The sequence below is a fragment of the Rhineura floridana genome, chromosome 5 (assembly GCF_030035675.1).
Source record: "Rhineura floridana isolate rRhiFlo1 chromosome 5, rRhiFlo1.hap2, whole genome shotgun sequence".
Taxonomy (NCBI): Eukaryota; Metazoa; Chordata; class Lepidosauria; order Squamata; family Rhineuridae; genus Rhineura; species Rhineura floridana.
The window spans coordinates 116,168,833-116,189,932 of NC_084484.1; the positions used below are offsets into that span (position 1 = coordinate 116,168,833).

Consider the following 21,100-nt stretch of genomic DNA (forward strand, 5'->3'; position numbering starts at 1 on the left):
AACTTGTGTTTTCAATATGCAGCTTATTATTGTAAACATAGGCTGTGATCTGAAGAAGGGACAGTCTGCCTGTGCTGATCTATGCACACAGCCAGCGTGTTGTTTTCTGTTTCGTGTGTGTGTGTGTGTGTGTGTGTGTGTGTGTGTTTAATGAATGGCAGTGCTGGTCTCTTCAGCAGTGGGAAATGATGTAGCAAAAACAGCAAGCACCGTTCAAAATTTGTGTTCAGGTCTTTCTGCTGCATGCTGGACTATTTTGTTCTGGTTACAGCCACAGACCACCTAAACTTATTTTCACTTAAATTATACATGTTGTTCAGTTGACATTCTTTCTTAAATGCCACCAAGTCAAATGAAGCAAGGTTTCTTTTAAATAACTATCCTGAGAGTTTGTACCCATGAACTAGCTTTTTAAAAAAATACTTTTATTACATAGTAATTTCAACCGCTAGGCTTTTTCTGTTTGGAATTCTATATACTTTTCTTTTTTAACAACTGATACTTTCAATAGAAGTTCTTTTCCAACTTGCTTTAGCTGTTATCTTGGCTTACCTACATCTGTCTATGTCAGACAGAGTCCATTTGGAAAGTAACAATTTTATTTGCGCCTTTTGCAAGCAGAATCAAATTGTCAACCTCTGTTGCACTTAACCCACTTTCTGCCTGTCAAATCTCTGTTGATCCTTTCTGCTCTTGTATCTTAGACAAACTTATGTTTAGTACAGCATACAACTGAACTGATGCTAAAAGATTTGGTCATTCCAGCACTGCAAACTATGTTTGTTGTTTTGAAAAATCTATTTGGCACCAAAGCTATTTCCAACATCTTTGTATACAGTTGAAATCTTGAATGCTCACTTAGGGGTTACTATGTTTCTAGTTTCAGACTAGAGATTTTATGATACCAAAAACAACATTTGTAATCCTTGTGTTCTATGCAATGGGGTGGCTGAAATGACTGTACTTTCTAGTTTGGATAGACTGGTGACCAGGTTAAGCAGAAGCAAGAGCTCCTTTGTCTTTAGTAGCTGTGTAGAAAACAGAATTTCATGAGACACAACTTTTCTCTCTCCTACAGCACTATCGATGACAAGCTAAGGTCTGCCCCCTCTTCGGTCTCTTCCATAAAAATAGAGAAGTCTAAATGAGCAGGAATTCCCAGTGTGCATGACAGCACTTGGACATTTCTGTATTGCATTGTTTATAGCCTTATCTCAAATATGGCCTGTAACTTTTCACCCTTAAGGCTAGAAGCTGACATTTTAATTAGCATTAATCATCTGAATTGATATACCTTTCATATTGGTATACATCTCTGAAAGTGCAACATTGATACCTTATGATCCGCAAACCAAATGGAATGATTCAATTTGAATGAATGGGTGTATCAGTATTAAAATAAATGTGTCATTGCCTTCTTGCTGAATTTATGTCTCACAAAAATTGTGCAATACAAATGTATGGAATGTAGTGACTAAATATCCAGTTTAAAAATTAAAATTTGGAACAGGTAATAGTGGGATAGAGTACATTTATTCATGTTTTCCTTATTTTGAGTTCTATTATTAGAAACTTTTGCTTTAAAATTCCTTATATAATACTCACTTAAAACTCTGAACTTTTTCATCAGTTAAAATCCTTGGTGATAGGAGAAACTTTGTCAATTTTGAATTGAATTTTCCTGTTCTAGGAATCCCAAATTCTTTGAATTTTCAACATAGAGGGAAAAGAGAAATTTTAATAGCCCTTTGAAATTTATATAAACAGTTACGCTATTTCATGTGTACAACTCACTAGCCCCCTACATTTGTTTTTAGGTTCACTTGTAAATGGATGGGGTTCTGCATCTGATGAGGACCGTAACTTTTCTAGCCATAGATCTAGTGTAGGTAGTTCCTCAGATGACTCCATCTTTACCAGCGGCAGTTTTACACAAGCTCTGGTTGCAGCAGCAGATAAAGCTGGGTTTAGGCTAGATGGAACCAGCCTATCAGGAACAGGTTTGTAGACTCAAAACTAAGGCTTCTTGCATGATGCCAGGTCTCTCCTTTTCTTTCTTCCTCCTCTCTTTCTAAGCAAAACAAAATCTCAGCATAAATATGCCTAACATGCATATAAAAAGGCAGACAGGTTATTTCTGCCTTTTTCAATTGTTTTGAGCAAAAGAGTACTACGTGCCAAGACAAAGCAATGCATTGCTCAGACTTTGTAGCACTACTCTTGAATCAGCTATAGATTTACTGACATGTACTGCCTTTTAATACTGCCTCAAGGAGACTACTAATTTTGCTGTGTAATTTTTGATGATTTATTATTTGCAAAACCTTCTCACAATCAATAATATTTCTTCTGAAGAACTGCACCCTTTGCTTTTGTCTCCATTACTGTTTCTCTCTTGCATCTTTCTTGCCAAATGTATTTTCTGGGAAGACTCTGTAAGCACAGTGTGTATTGGTGAAAGTTTATCACTCTAACAATGCAACAGTTTAACAGCTTTGTTAAATGGTTGCCTTTGAAGGCGCTTAATCCAATTATGTATTATATTTGACTGCAGGATTATACTTAACATTGTATCAATGACAGCATCTAGTTCAACAAATTAGCAGCCTTGCTTAAACAAAATGAGTCTGATTTTGGTTTTCAAATGTCACATAAAAGCAACCTTAAAATGTATTTTGCCGTGGTCACTACTCTCCTTTCCCCAGCAAAAGATGAGTCAAAGTACACAAACTGTATCAAAATAGAATGTGTTTGGATCAGTGACATTTATTAAAATATCTATTGGACACTAAAGATGCATTAAGGAATCAGAAGCTGCTTCCACATGACAGTTTGTTGACTCAGCACTGTTCATGCATGATAGTTTTGTTCAGCATCTACACACCACCTTCCTCATCAAAATGCTGTCCCATATTATTTCCCATTTAATCCATATTTACTATTTCTACAGAAAATGTAAAAACCCAGGAGAAACAATCTGGATTAAATGAGAGTGGGGGAAGGGTATATGGGATGGCATTTTAATGAGGATCACATTGTGTGGATACTGCACAAAACTTCATAAAAGCATAATAAGAGTTCACAAAAAACAGTCATAGGGAAGTGACCTTTAGAACGGTTGCTGTAGACTACTCTTGGGCTTGCTTATACCACATTGATCAAAAAATTTCAACAACATAAAAAACTGAATTATCTAAAATACAGCGAACTGCTGCCAAAGGCAATCTCATAACACCACTATGTGGAATTGCTTTAAATGGCCTTCATATGGTGACTATGAAATATAAATAAGCCTGTCCATTAATTGTACAAAATCATAACAGTAGCCTTTTTATTATTTGGTAAAGATTAATCGGTCTACTTTTGGGCAGAGTCTATGCAGCTGCTTCCTCATCTTCAGGGTTTTGGCATCCATGCTTCTCCTACAAATACCACAAGTAGTCTGTGTGATGGACCCTTAGAAAAGAGCAGTGCATTTGGCACTGAGAGCAAAGGGTTGGTGGGGAGGCTTTAGAGGATCTCATCCCACATGGGAGAGAAGGGGTTGTGTCCTTTGTTTTTCTGTATGTGAAAAATAAAACCTTAAAACCAGAAAGAAAATTCATGCATGGATTTTTCTCTTGTCTTTTGGAATGTTTTTTGCCCAAGAGACATTTTATCTAATGAGCATTGCTAGAGGTGTTCCAATGTGTGTGGTTTTTAAAAAAAGATCACAGTAAATCCTAAATTCAAGAACAGTAAGTAACTAATGAACTAAATCTTAAAAATACTTTAATATTAATTATTTTAAATTCTTGGAACTATTGTAAACTCCACTTATCTTTGTAGAGAAGTACAAGAATTCAGCATGGTATCATAATTTCTAGGGGGGAACTAATTGGTGCCTTTGTACTTGTGAAAGGTGGCATGGGGCTGCCGGGAAAAGACGGAATCAGTAAAAATCACCTCTTCACTACTGGAGGTATCTGCTGGCTCAAAAGTCTTTCCATGAGTGGTAGGGCAAATACTGGATTTTGCTCCACATTTTTATTATGGGTATAAATGAAATAGACTGCCTTCAAGTCGATCCCGACTTATGCCAACCCTATGAATAGGGTTTTCATGGTAAGCGGCATTCAGAGGGGATTTACCATTGCCTCCCTCTGAGGCTTGTCCTCTCCAGTTGGCTAGGGCCTGCTCAGCTTGCCACAGCTGCACAAGCCAGCCCCTTCCTTTCCACAACTGCCAGCTGGGGGGCAACTGGGCTCCTTGGGACTATGCAGCTTGCCCACAGCTGCACGGGTGGCAGGGCACATAACCCTGTGAGGGTGATCTTTAGCTGGCCCTTGACACCCAGGAGACACGAGTGGGGATTTGAACTTGCAGACTCTGGACTAAAACAGTATGCCAAATTTGAGTTAATTTAATCAATGCATATAAAATGAATGGAAGAACTTTTTTGCTAATGCATACTCCATTAGCACAGAAGGGAACACAGTTAACAGATCTAGAAATGATTACTCTATTTTATTAGCCAATAGTTACCTCTTCCATAAAATAATAACATTTACATGCATACAAAATAATATAATATGGAGAAACATTAACTGAATTACCCTTGAATGGTTTGGGTCCCAGAATAAATTACCTTTGATAACTTGCCTAATGTGGTTAGGTAGGCAATATAAATATGGCATGTTTTGGGTAAAACTGAGGTTAGAATCCTCATCCAGAACATATGTTTCCTGCATAGACAAGACACTGTGAATAAATGTTGCTTCCAAGAGGGAAAAAAAAGATGTTTTAGTGTATCATTTCTGTTTACCATACAAAAAAGTGGTGATGGGCAAACATGCAGAAAACAGTTTTTCATTCAAATTTTATTAGCAAAATAGAATACTGAGTTTGTCACTGTGTCGGTGATGTTTTCAATAAAATTGTCCTCAGGAGTTCTCATGTGAGGTGTCCCAAATAAATAAACTGAAGACTGTTAGCACAGGCTTGTAAGAGGAATTGGCCAATCAACAGAATAACATTTTAATTTTAACTTCTGTTTTTAGGAAAACTATATTCCTCATCTCAGAGGCCTCGGCCATCCAGTCCTTTTTCTACCGACAGCAACATCAGTGCAGCCCAGAATCAGAGTCAGAGGCCTAGGCCTACCAAAAAACACAAGGGAGGCAGAGTTGACCAGCCTCCATTGCCTCACCGTAGGGAAGGAATGACAGATGGTAAGTTCTGTATTTCAAGTCATTTCCATGGTAACTATAAAATGGTGCTTTCCATAAAAGTATGCCAAACTGCATAAAAGTTTGCTCACCACATTTTTGTTATAAACATGCAAAATACAAATGTTACATTTCTTTTCACAAATGTTTACCTATATATTCATAATAGTAAAAATATATAAAATTATCAAGATAAATTCTCACAAATTCATAATAATTAATTATCATTTATCTTATCATTTCTTCTATTTAAATAAGCAAGGAAAATGCTTTGTATGTGTTAATATTTGTGTTAAATAGATATATGAAGTAAATGGAGTTCACTCTTTTTCAAACATTTCTTTTCATTTCCTTCTCGTAATTGCATAAATTCTGTTAGTTTTGCCATTAGGGCCAAATTCTACTAAATTATTCATTCATAGTTGGCACAGTAGAAAAACGCTATTTAGAAGGATGAAAGGCAGCTAACAAATTAAAATAATAATAATAGCAATTTCACGTGTTCTGTTTGTACCTTATATCTTTAAATATTTCTTTATTATTTATTTCAACAATTTATATACAGCTTAAAACTGTATAAGCTGGGATCCTACTGGGAGGAAGGGCGGGATATAAATTAATTAAATAAATAAAACTGTAGTTTCTAAGCACTGTACAATGAAGCTACAAAAGAGATCCCCATTCTACAAAATAGCCTAGAGGTGTATGTAATGGACTTAATTATAAAGGGTATCCAGACATCTGTCTAATATGCATAACATCATTCCAAAAATATCTTCTCTCACAGTTCCACCGGATATACATAAAGTCTGCATCTTCTGTCCTATCCCTCCATTATATATCTCTGCAATTCAAATAAATTTTAGCCAAACACTATGATGTCATATATCAACCATACATCATTTTGAAATTATGTTCTTTTTAAATTAATGCAAGGGGGCATGACCGAACCACTAGTAAGGATAGATTTACAAATTTCATTTAATATTTCCATCTCTAGCATCTTTTCCCACTTAAAAAAAAATCCATTACTGTTCTCAGTCTTGATAACTCATTGATACATATAATGTTTTTTCTCTACTACGCTGATTATCGCAAATGTGGTCAGTTTGTTTTCCATTTTCTCATCTCCCCAATTTCTTAGCGATTTTTAAAACATTTTAATCGATGATCGGAAAACAAAAATGGATTTTGTGATTCCATCTGACTTACTATTTGTTACTTTCAAGACATTTGATGTTAGCTCTGTCAGAACTCTATGGCTTTTTAGCCAAACATCTCCCACTGAGCTATAAAATTCAGTCCCATCATAATAGCACAGCAATATGATATTGTTGCGTACCACACCAATCTCTGAGAGGTGTGAGATGTCCAGGGGTTCCTGTGCTTACCCAGGGCTTGGTTTCCTTGGAAAGAAGGTCAGCGGATACTGTGATGTCTTTTAGGATATATGCTTTTTATCTACACACATTCCAACCTGAGCTTAAGATGGAGGGGTTCACAGCATTAACAGTCCATCAGACCTTGCTCTGCATTGTCCATAGCTTTGAGGATACAGACAGCAAGCAAACTTCTCTATCTCTCTCCAGTTCCCAGCCTTTTCTGCCTAAACTGGACTAAAAACTCTGGGGAAAGGGGGCCCTCCTCCCCCCTGAAAGAATTCTAAATGGCCCACATGCCTCTCTGGTAGGTTCTGACACTTGTTAATGGGGGCATTTGACAGACCCATTAGCCACTCTATTAGATTGACATAGGAGACTAGTCTGACCAGTGGAGCCACTTTCTTCCTTTGCAGGTTGTATCGCTTACAGGCACACAATTAGAAAGTAGAAGGGGTCTCACAGATGTCATCCAGATCCACCCCACAATCCTATAACACTATCCCCTTCCTTGAAAAAGGTCTAGCACAGACCTGCAAACAAACAACAGAAGAACAGCTTTTCCTGTACAGAAATAACAGATACAGGTTAATAAAGGCATTGAAACATACATAACCAAAAGTTTAGTCATAGCACAGTCACATTTCCACTCACCACAAGTACAAAAACAGACCACTCCTTTACAGCAAGTTTTCAATTAACTGCGCTCTCTTTAGGTTTCCTCTTGTTTCTTGGATCTCCCAGTCACAGTTCTGTATCCAAACCCCTTACTCAGTCCTCACACTTGGCAGTGCCCAAAATAGTGAGTTCATGACATGTTTAAGCCAGATTACAGCTTCAGTACCAGAGCTCCTTTGCCCTGTCTTGTGCCACTGCAGCACAGCAGCCCTCAAATACACACACATTTTCCCCTTGCTACCCTAAACAGTTGCACGCACACAAAATCTAACAGGCATAGTATAGTAATGCAAAAACCTATCAGCATACTTCCTCAAAAATCATTAAACAGTTCACATCCCCACAAGCATGCAAAAAGCATAATTCAAAAGGCAATACTAAAACCATCAGGAAGAATGCCTATAGCAAATCAGTACACAGTCCCGTAAGCACAATCCCACCCCCAAACAATGCAGTTGCCCACATGGCCCTTTGTCTTGGGGCTTCATTGAGTTCCCAGTCCAAGCTGATCCCTGTTCTGCATGAAGGATCTTGGGATACCTCTCCAGGAACACATCTGCTCTCTCACTGGCAGACTGGATCCATCTTCCTCTCACTTGCTGCCCTGGAAAATGTCTGTGGCCCACTCCAATTCATCCCCTGCCCCAAACTGCAAATCATAGTCCTGCCACAAGTCTTTATCTGGGAGCATCTTCTTCATGACTAGTTGGCCTAGCCCACCCAGGTTGGCAGAAAGAAATCTTCCTCTTTGTTCTCCCTCACCATCTCCAGGGTAAATCATGGGCACAAGCAGAGGCAAGTAACCCTCCCAGTGTCTTTTACCCTCCAGACTTGCAGGACCCTGAGTGCCTCTCACAGCTTGAGCTTGCTTAGGGGCTGCATCCATAGGAACTGGATCCCACCCTGTAAGGCCATTATGGAACACCCAAGGTGCAAAGTCACTTGGGGATTTTATTTCACCCATCTGTCCAGGCATTGGGACCTCCTCTTAGACATGCACTCCCACTTTAGACTTCTCCTGCACTTTTTCTTGCACAGCCATTTCTCCAGGTGCTGGCAGCTTATCTCATACACACACCTCCAACCTTTCCTCCTGCACTTTCTCTTGTACAGCCATTTCTCCACACTCCTCGCTATTTTCATCAGAAATGTCAATCTCAAGCTTTTAATCAGGATGTTGTTCCTGAAGGTTTTAATTAGGAATATCATCCTGAGAGTTTTCATCAAAAATGTCATTCTGAAGGTCATCATCATGCTTCTCCTCCAATCAGTTCTGTCACTGCAGCCACGGGCAACGCAAAAACCACACATCGCAGTACACAGATCTCCTTGTCCACACTCATAGGTACATTCACAGCCTGACTTGCAATTGCAAGTAATGAAATTAAGGAGGTTCTTGGGTGCTGCAGCCTGTGATGTTAGAATGGGTTTCAGTCTACTGCTATCCAACTTCCAGCCCCAATCCCTAGCCAGCAGGTGAGTACCATGCCACTCCTGGGCCTGGTTGAAAACCCTTGATATTATGCTGCCTTACAGGAGTGGAAATGTTACAGGGTCAAATTTAGCATGTAATGGTTGGTTAGTTATACTATTTTAGTAGATGTGTTCAGCAATGTAGTGGCAAATTCAGAAGTGCAGGGTCCCTTCATGAGAGTCATGCCACATCCCCTCATAGCCATACCCCTTTTTTCACTTTCCCTCATCTCCCTTGCTCTTCCTCTGATCTCATAAGTCCACACTCCACTACAATAGAAATCCCTAGGAGCCAATCAGCATGAAAGGGAAGGCTTCTCAGTGGTTGACTCACTTCCTTTCACTCTGATTGGTGCCAAGCAGCACGAAAGGACAAGGACTCTCCTCAGAGACTAACATGCTCCCCTTTCATGCATACTCATGCTCATACATAGGGACCTGGCTGGGATCCTGCTCCCAAAAAAGTAACAGGTCTACAGCCCCCATGGCCCCAGACGACTACTTCTCTGTACGTGGTACATCTTCTCATCAAGACTTTTCCCTGCTCCTGCCCTACACATCACTAAAAGGATAACCTCAGCCACTTCATCTAGCACTGAATTTGTTGAAGGGTTACATGTCACAGTTGTAGATCTTTGAACAGATGTCCTCACAAATTATTACTGCCACCATTTGTGCAATCCATGTGCATGCATCATCAATATCTGCTTTCCTGCTCTGGTACCAAAACTCTGTTCCAGTTTTATCAACAAAGCTAATGAAAGCTGTTTTTGTTCAACACTGGAGCATATGAGACAAACATTACTTCCCTAAAGGCACCTTCTAATTTACCTATGTGATGTTTCACACTGTATGTTTCCTGAGAACGGGAAAACTCCTTCAGTTTGTCAATGAACTCACCGATACAGTACTGGCATTCATCTTTTTTTAAAAAAAGGTACTTGCACAGTTTCTCAAATGCCAGGGATTTTTCCAAATTGACATGTCATCCAGTTGTACTAAATTGATTGCTTGTTCCACGTGCAGGGGCTCCTAGCATGCCAGAGGGATGGTAGCAACCATGATTGTGGATCTACTATGTTATCCAGCCAAGCCAGTACTTACATTCCCATTCGTTGTCAGGTTTTGTTGCAAGGTCCCTGACTGAATCATTTGCACTGTGGTGACCATATTAACAGATGGTCATCAAGCAAGCTATTTCTTTCTCTCTACCTCATTGGCTGTTGGCTAGCCACAAAGTATGCAGTGAAACTAGATGCAGCAAGGCTCATACAGAAGAATGCTGAAAATTGTTCAGTAGTACTTCCCGATGAAGTCTCGAACAACTGAGATTCTTGTATGCCCTATATGTAGTTGTTAAAATACTTGACATGCTCTTCCATATCCATAGGTTTATTTACTTGGCCAGCTCCTCTTGCCACACTAACGGTCTTAATTTTTTCTAGACCAGTTTTCACAACAGTTGTAACTCTGGAAATTGTCATCACAAAGTACACAGTGAGATCCATCCATCTCTATTCCATCTCTAACAACAAAAGAGAACAAGGCATTTAATGTACAGTTGTTACTAGCTATTACACTATCACAATGTCACAAACGAATGAAACAACAAAAGTGCTTTGACCTAGTAAATACATTTCAAACATTATTTTTCTCATTTCCTCCTTTTTACCTGAAACAATCTGCCTGCAACACCAAAATTATGATCCTTGGTGGTATGGGATCCACTTATTTTCCATATCCACATAATGACCAGATTTTCCCAAGATGGCTCTTGTTGCCCACGGGGGATTGTTTGGGACTTAATATATAATTTAGAAGGTCAAGCTTGTGTTATATATCAAATGTGCATACATTCATCTTGCAAAACACTATCTGCATTTGTTTAACAGGCACCTTTCTTCAGCCACCTCAAATGCAACTTTTAGCTTTTAATTAGAAATGCAAACAATCTTGCAAATAAATTTTACTATTAAACTGCTCATTTAAACTACCCTCTTGCAATTCAAGCAAGTAGTTTGGATAAAGGACCAAAGAAAGGATCAGGTTCCACCCTTCATTTCCCCAGCCTTGTTCTTGAGCTAGAAGCCATGGTTACTTCAGTTGATTAGCGTTAATAAGACAGCAGAACAAGCAACTGGGTGTTTTATTTCTCTACAAGGTGGGAGACATACAACAGATCATATAACTATGTTCGTCCTGATCTGGCTGGGAAAATACGACAATAAACACACCAACATATGTTCCATTAAGACTTGTACACCCAGTAGTCTGAGAGGGAACAGAGAGTGTTTTGCATCTTTCTTAGCTAAAAGAAAAATGCAACTCATTGTGAATGGCTTTGGGCTTTGTCCACCTCATATTATATTTTCCCTAAAAATGCATATTCATGTTGTGAGAAACTATGCAATTATCAGCTCCCCACGTGTTACGTGCATATGGCTACCCAATTACCAGCAAGGCATCTATATATGCATATATTGGTTGCAGCCTAAAATTCCACAGATTCCTTGCATATACTGCTTATATATATTTATTTTCTTGACAGAATAAAGTGTGACTCTCACTTCAACATCAACCATCCCATCAAAAACAATAGCATTAAAAAGTATTATATTGAATACTTATAGACTGAGAGGAGGAGGGAAGCCTGACAGTCACTCATGTAATGCCAAAGCATCTTTTGGCATTATGTGTGAACCATCTCATAGTACATTTCACAAGCAAACATGAAACAAATTCTTTATTCACAATCTCCTCCCTGGGGTGTCTTCTGCAATTAATTGAGATTTCCATTAAAGTGCACTGGTAGAAGGTTAGCAACATAAGCTCTTTTAACAGTCTAAACTAATAACTGTTGTTTTCAGTCACCATGGGTAATCTCTCACACTGTTCATGCTAATCCAAGGTGAGTCAAATGGGAACATATTTAAGCTCAGTTGAGGTTTTTGCTGTCACGAAACATCAGAATCCCCATCTCCCTAATTACTGAATTGGGAGAAAAGCCACCACTCTCCAATATTATTACATTATTGTACTAATTGGCTTGCAAATTTCTCCTTCCGGAACTGTGCTGTCATTAGATGCAGCTTCTGATGACTTGGCTGGATTCCAACCAACACAAACAGCAATCAGCTAAGTCAAGGTGTTCCAGACAAATATGCTTTACCAAATAACCAAACCCTAATGGGGATGAGACCTCACTGAAATAGAACAAAAAATGACAGTCATAAGATGCACAATTGTGTGCAAGCTCCTCTAGCTCCATGCCTATATCTTATGGTTTATAGTTATCAATGATTTGCCATTCACAGGAGATATTTTTACTCTTTCATGCCTTGTTTGGCAAATTATCAAATTATATTTGCCCATTCATTGGAAACTCAGTTTATCAGTGCTCTGTCCTTGCCTACGTTTATAGGTCAAGTCCAAAAAGCTATTCAATTACTACTAGATTCAGAATAACTAAGAAAAAGTAAGTAAGCTGAAAGACAATTTCAAAATGCACTGAAAGTCCTCTGTAAATTACTTTAATAATATACAGTGCTAGAAGAAACATCTGACAAAGTCAGTTGAATGAACGGAATGAAAAGGCACTTGCACCAGGAAGGAAGGAAGGAAGGAAGGAAGGAAGGAAGGAAGGAAGGAAGGAAGGAAATAATAATAATAATAATAATAATAATAATAATAATAATAATAAAAACCAATTATGATGATGATTTTCTTTACGTTTACTTTTCAATTTTTTGTGAATGGGAACAACAATATTGATTGATTTGTCAAATGAGTAGCTTAACTAGTAACTCTGTCATTATAAAGAGGTATTCTCCACATATTCTCCTGTGCATGGAAAAACTGATCTCAGGTGGGTAGCTAGCTCCACCTGGCGGTTGAAGGCAGAAGAGTGCTAAAGAGTTTTGTATTTTTAGCAAGGAGTTCCTGCTCTGCACAGCTCCTTATTTCAAATTCTCTTCTGCCTTCCACCAAGAACGGTTGATCTAGCTGCTATCTGTGTTCAGGCCTGTATAGTTTTTTTCCTATTGTATGTCTGTATCTTTTCCTTGTCATATTACGTTTCTCCCCCCTCCCGAAATTTCACAGCAGCGCTGAGCCAACCTCAAAGCAGCTGCCCCACCACTTTGGCTGCAAGACCACTGTCTTCTTCATTGGACTCTGCCCCCCCACCTCATTTCTCAGACGTGTCTGTGCCCGTCTACTGGCAATCACCCGACCGGCCTCCTCCGTTCACGGTGTGAGCAGGGACACCTCTTGCAGCATGCTCCCCAGGACGCAGAGTGCCTGACACTCCCTCCTCCATCCTCTCACCCACAGAAGGCCTCAGCGGGATGCGCCAGCCATGGGGGAAGTGTATTTGGGGGCCCCCACAGCTCATCAGCACCTGGCCTGGCTATTTTCACAGCCCTTAGCCCCCATAAGACCCACAGAGTGGTTTGCACCCATGGGGAAGGCAACACGCAAATTGGACCACCCACCAAAGAAACCTGAGTCACTTCAGCCTCACACTACAATGGAAGTCATGCCTCTGCCATTATCCCTAGGGCCTTTAGGTTCTATTCAATCCCAGGCAGGGGTAGCCATAGCCCATCCCTCTTCCAGCAGGCACGAGGTGGTTGAGGCATGTACTGTTGTGGGCAGGGTGGCTCCAGAACGACTGGTATCTAAATTGCTTTTTAAAAAATGTGTTTTTAAATTTGTATATTTGTTTTTAATGTTTTTAATTGTTGTAAACCACCCAGAGAGCTTCGGCTATGGGGCAGTATACAAATGCAAGCAATAAATAAATAAATAAATAGGGGAACCAGTCATGACAGGCAATGGCCTGGTGATGCACAGGGGGCTGCACCAAAGGAGGTTCATAGCAATATGTGCAGGTCACAGAGGGATCTGGAACCCCTATCTGAGGAGGAAGGCACCCAATTCCAGCCCACCCTGGAGGTGATTTTTTCTACATTGTATTCTACATTCTACATTCTACAGGAATTCTACATTCCTGAGGAGCTTGAAGACTTCCTCAAGATAGCTACGTCTCACCAAGCATTACAGGAGAAGAGGGGTGAAGCATCCTTCGTTTCACCCTCTTCACATCAAGAATTCCAAGTTCAGAGGGTGATGCACAACCCACACTGTTCTCATGCTCAACCTCTACAGTTTCAGCTATGACCGCACATGCTACAACAATTAAAGGAACAGCTGAGAGATTCTCTCCTACTGGATCTAGCCAGAGATCTTTCCACATCAGCGGCTAAGGCTTGACACCCCACACCAGCCACGGCATGCACTCCGCCACCTTCAAGAGCACAAGTGGTGCAGGGACCCACTACACTCCACTCTTCTTCAAACATGCCCCAACCACCAGGCAGGGCATTATCAGACACTTATGCCGCCTCACAGGGCAGGCATCCTCAACTTCAGGAGGAGGCAACGGTGGACCCAGACGACGAGCTGATGGTCCTCGATGAGGAAGAATGGAGTGGAGATTTGGAGTCAGAGGAAGTAGTTACCAATAGGATTTTTTAGGAGGCTCATTTCCTTCCACACCTGTGCAAGGCAATGGAAGCTCTGGACATAAATTCTCTGGAACACCCTCCAGCTCCCTCAGCATCTAGAATTTCGGCTTTGTGTCCAGACCCGAAACCCAAGTCAAGGGTGCTAAAATTTCCATCACTCTTGCCTAAAGTGATCAAATCCGAATGTGATGTCCTCCTGCAGTTCAAGAAATTGGTTGCAACTGCCAACAAATACTATAAGTTGGAACAACACATCATGGACCACCTCAAGGTTCCTCTGGTCGATGCCTCTCTAGTCAATTTACTAAATGCATCCTTGAACCCAAAGACTTGGATGCCCACCTCAAGGATCCGTCAGAGCACAAGCTGGATCTAGGCCTTAAGAGGATTCATGAGGATTCATGAGGCCAGTGCGCTCTCCATCGGAGCAGCAGCATCAATTCTGACACCAGGGTTCCTCAGGTGGGAGGATGCCTTCAGCACTTTGTCCACCACTCGAGGGACACATCTTTGGACCAATGGGTACTGCACACCCTCAGATACGGACTGAGGCTGGAATTCACCTCCCTCCAACCAAGTTTATCCCCTCCCCCCTCTCAACATCTCTGGACAAGCGGGAAAGGACTCTTCAAGTGATTGCCCACCTTCTGCAGATTGCAGCAATAGAGCCTGTTCTAAGAGGCGAGAGGTTTTCAGAAATGTTCTCAGTATCCTTCACCATCACGAAAAAAAGATGGAACTGTCAGGGCGGTACTTGATTTGAAGAACTTGAATCAGTTCATAAAATACCGCAGGTTCTACATGGAAACTTTACTGTCCATCAAGGAGGCATTGAGAAGGGGAGGCTTCCTCTCATCTACTGATCTGAAGGAGGCCTATATGCATGTCCCTGTTTTTCTGCCTCACAGATGTTACCTCCGGTTTGCGGTGGGGGAGGATCACTTTCGGTACAGGGCCATGCCCTTTGGTCTGGCGTCTGCCCCCAGAGTATTCACAAAGATCGTGGTTGCTCTGGTGGCACACCTCAGGACGCGGGGCGTCCAGGTCTTTCCTTACCTGGATGACTTTCTGCTCCAGTCTCTGTCCCTCCACAAGGCTTGGGAAGATCTGCACATCACCCTATCATGCCTCAAGGATCATGGCTTTCTTGTCAACCAAACCAAGAGCCAGTGTTGTCCAGCCCACTGCATAATACATTTGGGGGCCACCATAGACTTGCGGCAGGGACTCATAACTTTAGCCAAGACAGAGTAGACAAGATAAATACAGCTGTCACACAACTCCTATCTTCGCCTTCAGCAGATCTTATGCATCTGGCAGGTATCTTGGGGTTGATGGTCTCAACCTATCAGACTACACCATGGACACATCACCACTCTCGACCACTCCAGTGGGCGCTACTGCCTTTTCAAAGTGTCTTTGTGGCCAGGCGTCACCAGAAGTTATTACTTTTACCAGTGGTCCATCGCTCCCTGCTATAGTGAGTGCACAAACTCAATCTACTAAGGGGAGTGCCGTTCCAGGACCCTCCACGGACCCTGTTCACCTCAGATGCCAGCCTGACCAGCTGGGGAGCCATTTGCAATGGCCAGATGATACAAGGGACTTGGTCACCACAGGAGTCAGTACTTCCAATCAATCTTCTGGAGCTTCATGCAATTCGGCTAGCCCTGAGGCACTTTGCGGAGATCAAACGGTTGGGGATGGTGTTGGTCAGGACAGACAACGTATCGGCCAAATCACATTTGAATTGTCAGGGAGGCACACACTCCCCACAACTACAGAAGGAAGCTGCCCTGCTGTTCCAGTGAGCGGAACCACACATGGACTTGATCCTCACAGAATACCTCAACAGGGAGGACAACTGCCAGTTGGATTGGCTCAGCAGACAGAAGGTGCATCAGGGAGAATGGAAGCTTCACTCATTGGCCTTTCAGGAAATAGTGAGACAATCTGGCAGAGTCGAGGTGGACCTATTTGCCACACACCTCAACCGCCAGGTGAAAAGATTTTTCTCCAGATACGTGACACCAGAAGCAGAAGGCATAGATGCTCTGATGTCCCAGTGGCCCCAAGGACAACTCTACGCCTTCCCACCTCTTCTGATCATTCCCAGAGTACTTCAAAAGATCCAAGCTGAAAGGGCAAGAGTTCTACTGATAGCTCCTTGGTGGCCAAGGAGATCCTGGCTCCCAGAACTCGTCGGTCTATTGATCGATCCTCCATGGCAAATTCCCCTCAGGGAAGACCTATTGTTGCAGGGACAACTTCTTCACCCAGACTCAGGAAGTCTGGTGCTTCATGTCTGGAGATTCAGAGGTGATGCCTCTTAAAATGAGGCATTCCAGCTCAAGTGGTGGAAACTATGATGGCCTCAAGATGCCCTTTCACAATTAGAATATTTGAGACTACATGGAAGGCCTTCTCAACGTGGTCACAAAAGAAGGGTTTAATTCCAAGGAAAGCAGGTAGAAATGACATTCTCTGCTTCCTACAGGATGGCTTGTCCTTGGGTCTTAGGCCAAACACTCTCAGATGCCCAGCTTCAGCCCTTTTGGCGGTTCTGTCTACATCTCCGGAGAAACCACTGGGTTCTCATCCATTATTCAGGCATTTTCTACATGGGGCAACGGCATCGGCACCTCCCATGATCCACTGTTACCCAACTTGGGATCTACACAAGGTGTTAATGGCCCTACAATGCCCCCTTTTGAACCCCTAAGTCAAATTTCCTTACATCTCCTATCCTTTAAGGTCTTGTTCCTTGTGGCCATTACTTCGGCCCAGAGAGTGTCTAAGTTGAATACTCTGTCTGTTGACAAGAATTTCTATGTGTTTCATAAGGATAGAGTAGTCCTACGTACTGTCCCTTCTTTTCGTCCTAAAGTACTGTCTACCTTCTACTGTCAGCAAGAGCTGGTACTTCCTTCTTTTTGTCCTAATCTCATTCACCCCACAGAGAAAGTGTGACATTCACTGGGTGTGCAAAGAGCCCTGAAACTGTGTATCTCTAAAACAAAACATCTCTGTCAGACAGTTAGTTTATTTGTCTCCTTCCACCCAGCGTCTTTAGGGAAGAAAGTGTCTTTGTCCACGCTCACTAGGTGGATCAAGGCATGTATCATACTTGCCTACACCTCTCTAAAGTTAGCCCGGCTGGCCAGGAGAGTGGCCCACTCAACTAGGGCAGCAGCTACATTGGCAGCATTCTCATGCCATGCATCTATCACAGAGATTTGTAGAGCAGCTACACGGGCCGCACCTAATACATTTATTAAACACTATAAAATTAACACATATGCATCAGCAGAGGCAGCTTTTGGGAGGAGAGTGCTACAGCAAGTTCTCCCAGATCACTAGTGTAATCAGCCCAGCAATGTTCCCACCCTACATGGGTCAGCTTTGGTATGCCCCACCTGAGATCAGCTTTTCCATGCACAGGAGAAAAGACATTTGGTCTTACCGTAAAATGGTTTTCTCTGTGCATGTCAAAAGCTGATCTCAGGGCCACTCCCTAGGAGAGCTGGGCTGCCATCACTGTCTTTTTCATCTTAGGCCTACAGCAGAGAGCATATGAGTCCTGTTGTCTCCTGTTTTGTGTCGATGGTTCCTATTATTTCTCTTTCTTTCCTCCTGTTGGTTGGCTTGTTATCAAAAACTGAAATAAGGAGCTGCGCAGAGCAGGAAGTCCTTGTTTAAAAAAGTTATTTAGCACTCTTCTGCCTTCAACCGCTACCCACCTGAGATCAGCTTTTGACATGCACAGAGAAAACCATTTTACAGTAAGACCAAATGTCTTTTCTTCTTGCCAATGTTCAAGAGCTGCTAAGGCTCAAACTGTGGGAACCTTTGGAGTGTGTGTGGCTGTACCATGTGGTGAGCCACTGAACTGTACCTTAGGATACTAATCTGTCCAGGAAGATGCTACAACATATAGGTGAGTGGCTCACCACATGGTGTAGCAGCACACAGATCCCAACGTTTCTGGTTTGGTGAGCCCCAGCAGCTCCTAACACCAAACCTCCAAGGAAACGGCAGGCTCTCAGGACCTCTATGGGCTAAATTACACATGATTCAAAATGTGCCTCTTTAAGTTTCATTATTCTTTAGGAATGGGGCTGCAGGAGGTAGGGCAGGAGTTGAACCCTTTGTCCCTGTGCTGCAGGTCAAATGAAAAGTCCCCTTCCACACAACTGCTGTTTGCATCAGGAAGAAAAGCTCTCATTGGATTAAGGCTTACTTTGTTTCAGGTACATTGTTGTATACTGTCCAGTTCCAGTGAGAAAATGGAAGTTCAGCACAAGCTTACACTTTCACAAATAATAATAATACTTGATTTCCAAACACGAGTACTGGTCGCTGAATGTGTGAACAGCTTTCATTAAAAGCATTTCATTTTGGGGGGATATTAGGCAATACTAAAGTTCTGTCTGTGGAGTTTGATGATTCACTCATTTGCCAGTTGCTAAAATGCATGAATAAACTGCCCCAGAGTCCTCAACGTTATATACATAAAAGAGAAAATTAATATGTAGGATAGATGTGAGGAAGATTTATTGTCTTAATTATTTTGACTAATTAGAATACAAACAGCTGCCTCCATAAGACATTATAGCATTTTCATGCTCCAAATAATTAAGTATCTGTTCCACAATTAGGGCTGGTTCACAAGTATGCTACATCTCTTTCTTTCCCCTTCACTGTGCTCCTGCTGACCATCCTAGGTATGGATTTGTGTGTATCAGCATGCACCAGGCTGTACATGGATAGAACCAACAGATTCTTCTAATTCCATAGTCACTTGTGGTTCAAACTGGTATATTCACCTGAATCCAACACTCAAATGTGGTCAAGAGTGTTGGATGGACAAAGAAATCAGCTGCCATGCAAATGGGAGAGGACTGCTGTATCCTCAATTCATAAGAGGAAATAACTAAAAAAAGTTTATGCCCAGTAAATATTTCATAGAGGCATGATTCAGAGAAGTACAAATCCTATGCTTTCCTAAGAGGATTTAGTTAGCAGTAGTATGTAATAAACTTGCATGTTTATCTTGAAACAGCATGGAGAGAATGTTGGATTGCAACTAAGAAATATTGAAAAATTGTGAATACTAACATTTCTTCACCATTGCAGGGTCCAAAAATAAAAGAAAACAACACTAGCTTTTTTTAAAAAAAAACACCCTGCAATTAGCTAAGTGTGAAATGTTTAAATGCTTTATCTCAAAGGGGAAAATGATATTAATAAACTCTTTCAGAAGACCAACTTCACACAAAAAAATCACCAAATTATTTTGGAAAAACATAAGTATAAAAAAATTTTTCACAATAGCAGCAGTATTAATTTGAAATCTGACACCGTGAGTATGAATAAATTTATTTCGATCAAAGATTAGTACAGACACCATGGGTACATTATGCTTGAAGTTAAACATAAGCTGACTTTTTTTAAAAAAAAAGTAACTTGCTTTTGGAGATCCCTCACCCTCCCACCCCAAATTTGTTGTCTTGTCATCTGGACATATGTTGAGCAATTTACAAATTCACTCAACTTTTGGTTGCATGTTAACATACATATGGAAAAACTTTTTAATTTGTTCATATTTATATTTATTAGATTTATATCCCACCCTTCCTCCCAGTAGGAGCCCAGGGTGGCAAGTAGGAGCCCAGGGTGGCAACTTTCATATGAAGCCACTTTTATTTACCATACATGTAAATGTCATTTGTATTATAGAAATATATATTTATTAGTATTTCAAAACTATTTCATAGCAAACAAAGAAAAATTAAACAAATCCTAAATCTACTGAAATTATAGGTAAATGTTGTTACTTAACTTGCCAAGTGCAGCCTGACCAAAATTATTCTTCTGATGAAGGACATATTCTGTTATTTACCATCAAAGGGATCTCACAATGGCCTAAAACCAGTGCAAAATGTAGGGTAAATATATTTCTGACTGTCAAGACTTCCCACCCCTTCCTTTTTGCATACATATTTAAAGATATATGTCACTGAAATTCTGAGTCTATTCACATTTTTAGATCTTCCACCACCACCAGACCCGCCCCCTGGTCAGGGTTTAAGGCAGCAAATAGGCCCTGGCCAACGTGGAGGTTCAACAGAGAGAAAAGGAAGCTCTCTAGAACGACAGCATACGTCCAGCATAGATGAAACAAAGAGCACTTGGGATCGTCAAGCTAGAACATCACTAGAGTGGCAGCGGCAAACCCAGGAATGGATAAGCTCAACAGAACTTCAAGGCCAGCAAAAACAAGCATTTGGATCAGGTGTGTAGATGCACCTCTCAAAGCAGCTTAGGCAGTTTCCTAAATATATTCCATTATAAGATCTCCCACAGGCGGTGAAGGTCAAGGCTTACACTGGAATAGTCAAAGGATTGCTATTAACATTTGACCTTCAGTGTTTGCTCCTGCAATGGTGAAGCTTTTGAATACACCTAAACCACTAAAATTCTGATTGCATGCCTTTGGGAGTTAATAATGCTACTGTATGCAGCAGGGGAAAAATGTACTTGACATCTCATACGAGGAATGCATACATATGCAACACAGATTGGCTGTGAACATTTTTTTATCCACTGGAATAGATTTTTTGCATGAATATAGTACACCAAATGTCCTTACCTTCTACCTGTATTAACAGCATTATTGTCAATTTACTCACATTTATGATTGTTTCCTTATAATAAGCTCAGAATCAAGCCATTTTGGTCTCATGGTTATTTTTTGGTTGTTGTTTTTAAACAAGGAACTTCTCATTGATAAACTCAGTGGGCAAAAGCAAATGCTGCCATTTTGCTTGCAGAA

The 21,100-nt window shown here is 41.1% G+C and overlaps 1 protein-coding gene across 13 annotated transcripts in view; it reads left to right on the top strand.

The window, feature by feature from the left end:
• The window catches only part of ROBO2 (roundabout guidance receptor 2), an 863,595-nt gene that overhangs the window by 824,477 nt on the left and 18,018 nt on the right, over positions 1–21,100 (top strand). For 5 of the 13 annotated variants that reach the window (XM_061627931.1, XM_061627933.1, XM_061627934.1 and 2 more), the window contains 3 exons: positions 1,818–2,000; positions 5,040–5,210; positions 20,315–20,560. In XM_061627931.1, the coding sequence (XP_061483915.1) occupies positions 1,818–2,000; positions 5,040–5,210; positions 20,315–20,560 (600 nt within the window). The remainder of the gene's footprint in view (positions 1–1,817; positions 2,001–5,039; positions 5,211–20,314; positions 20,561–21,100) is intronic. The other 8 variants (XM_061627937.1, XM_061627939.1, XM_061627940.1 and 5 more) reach the window with 3 other exon arrangements.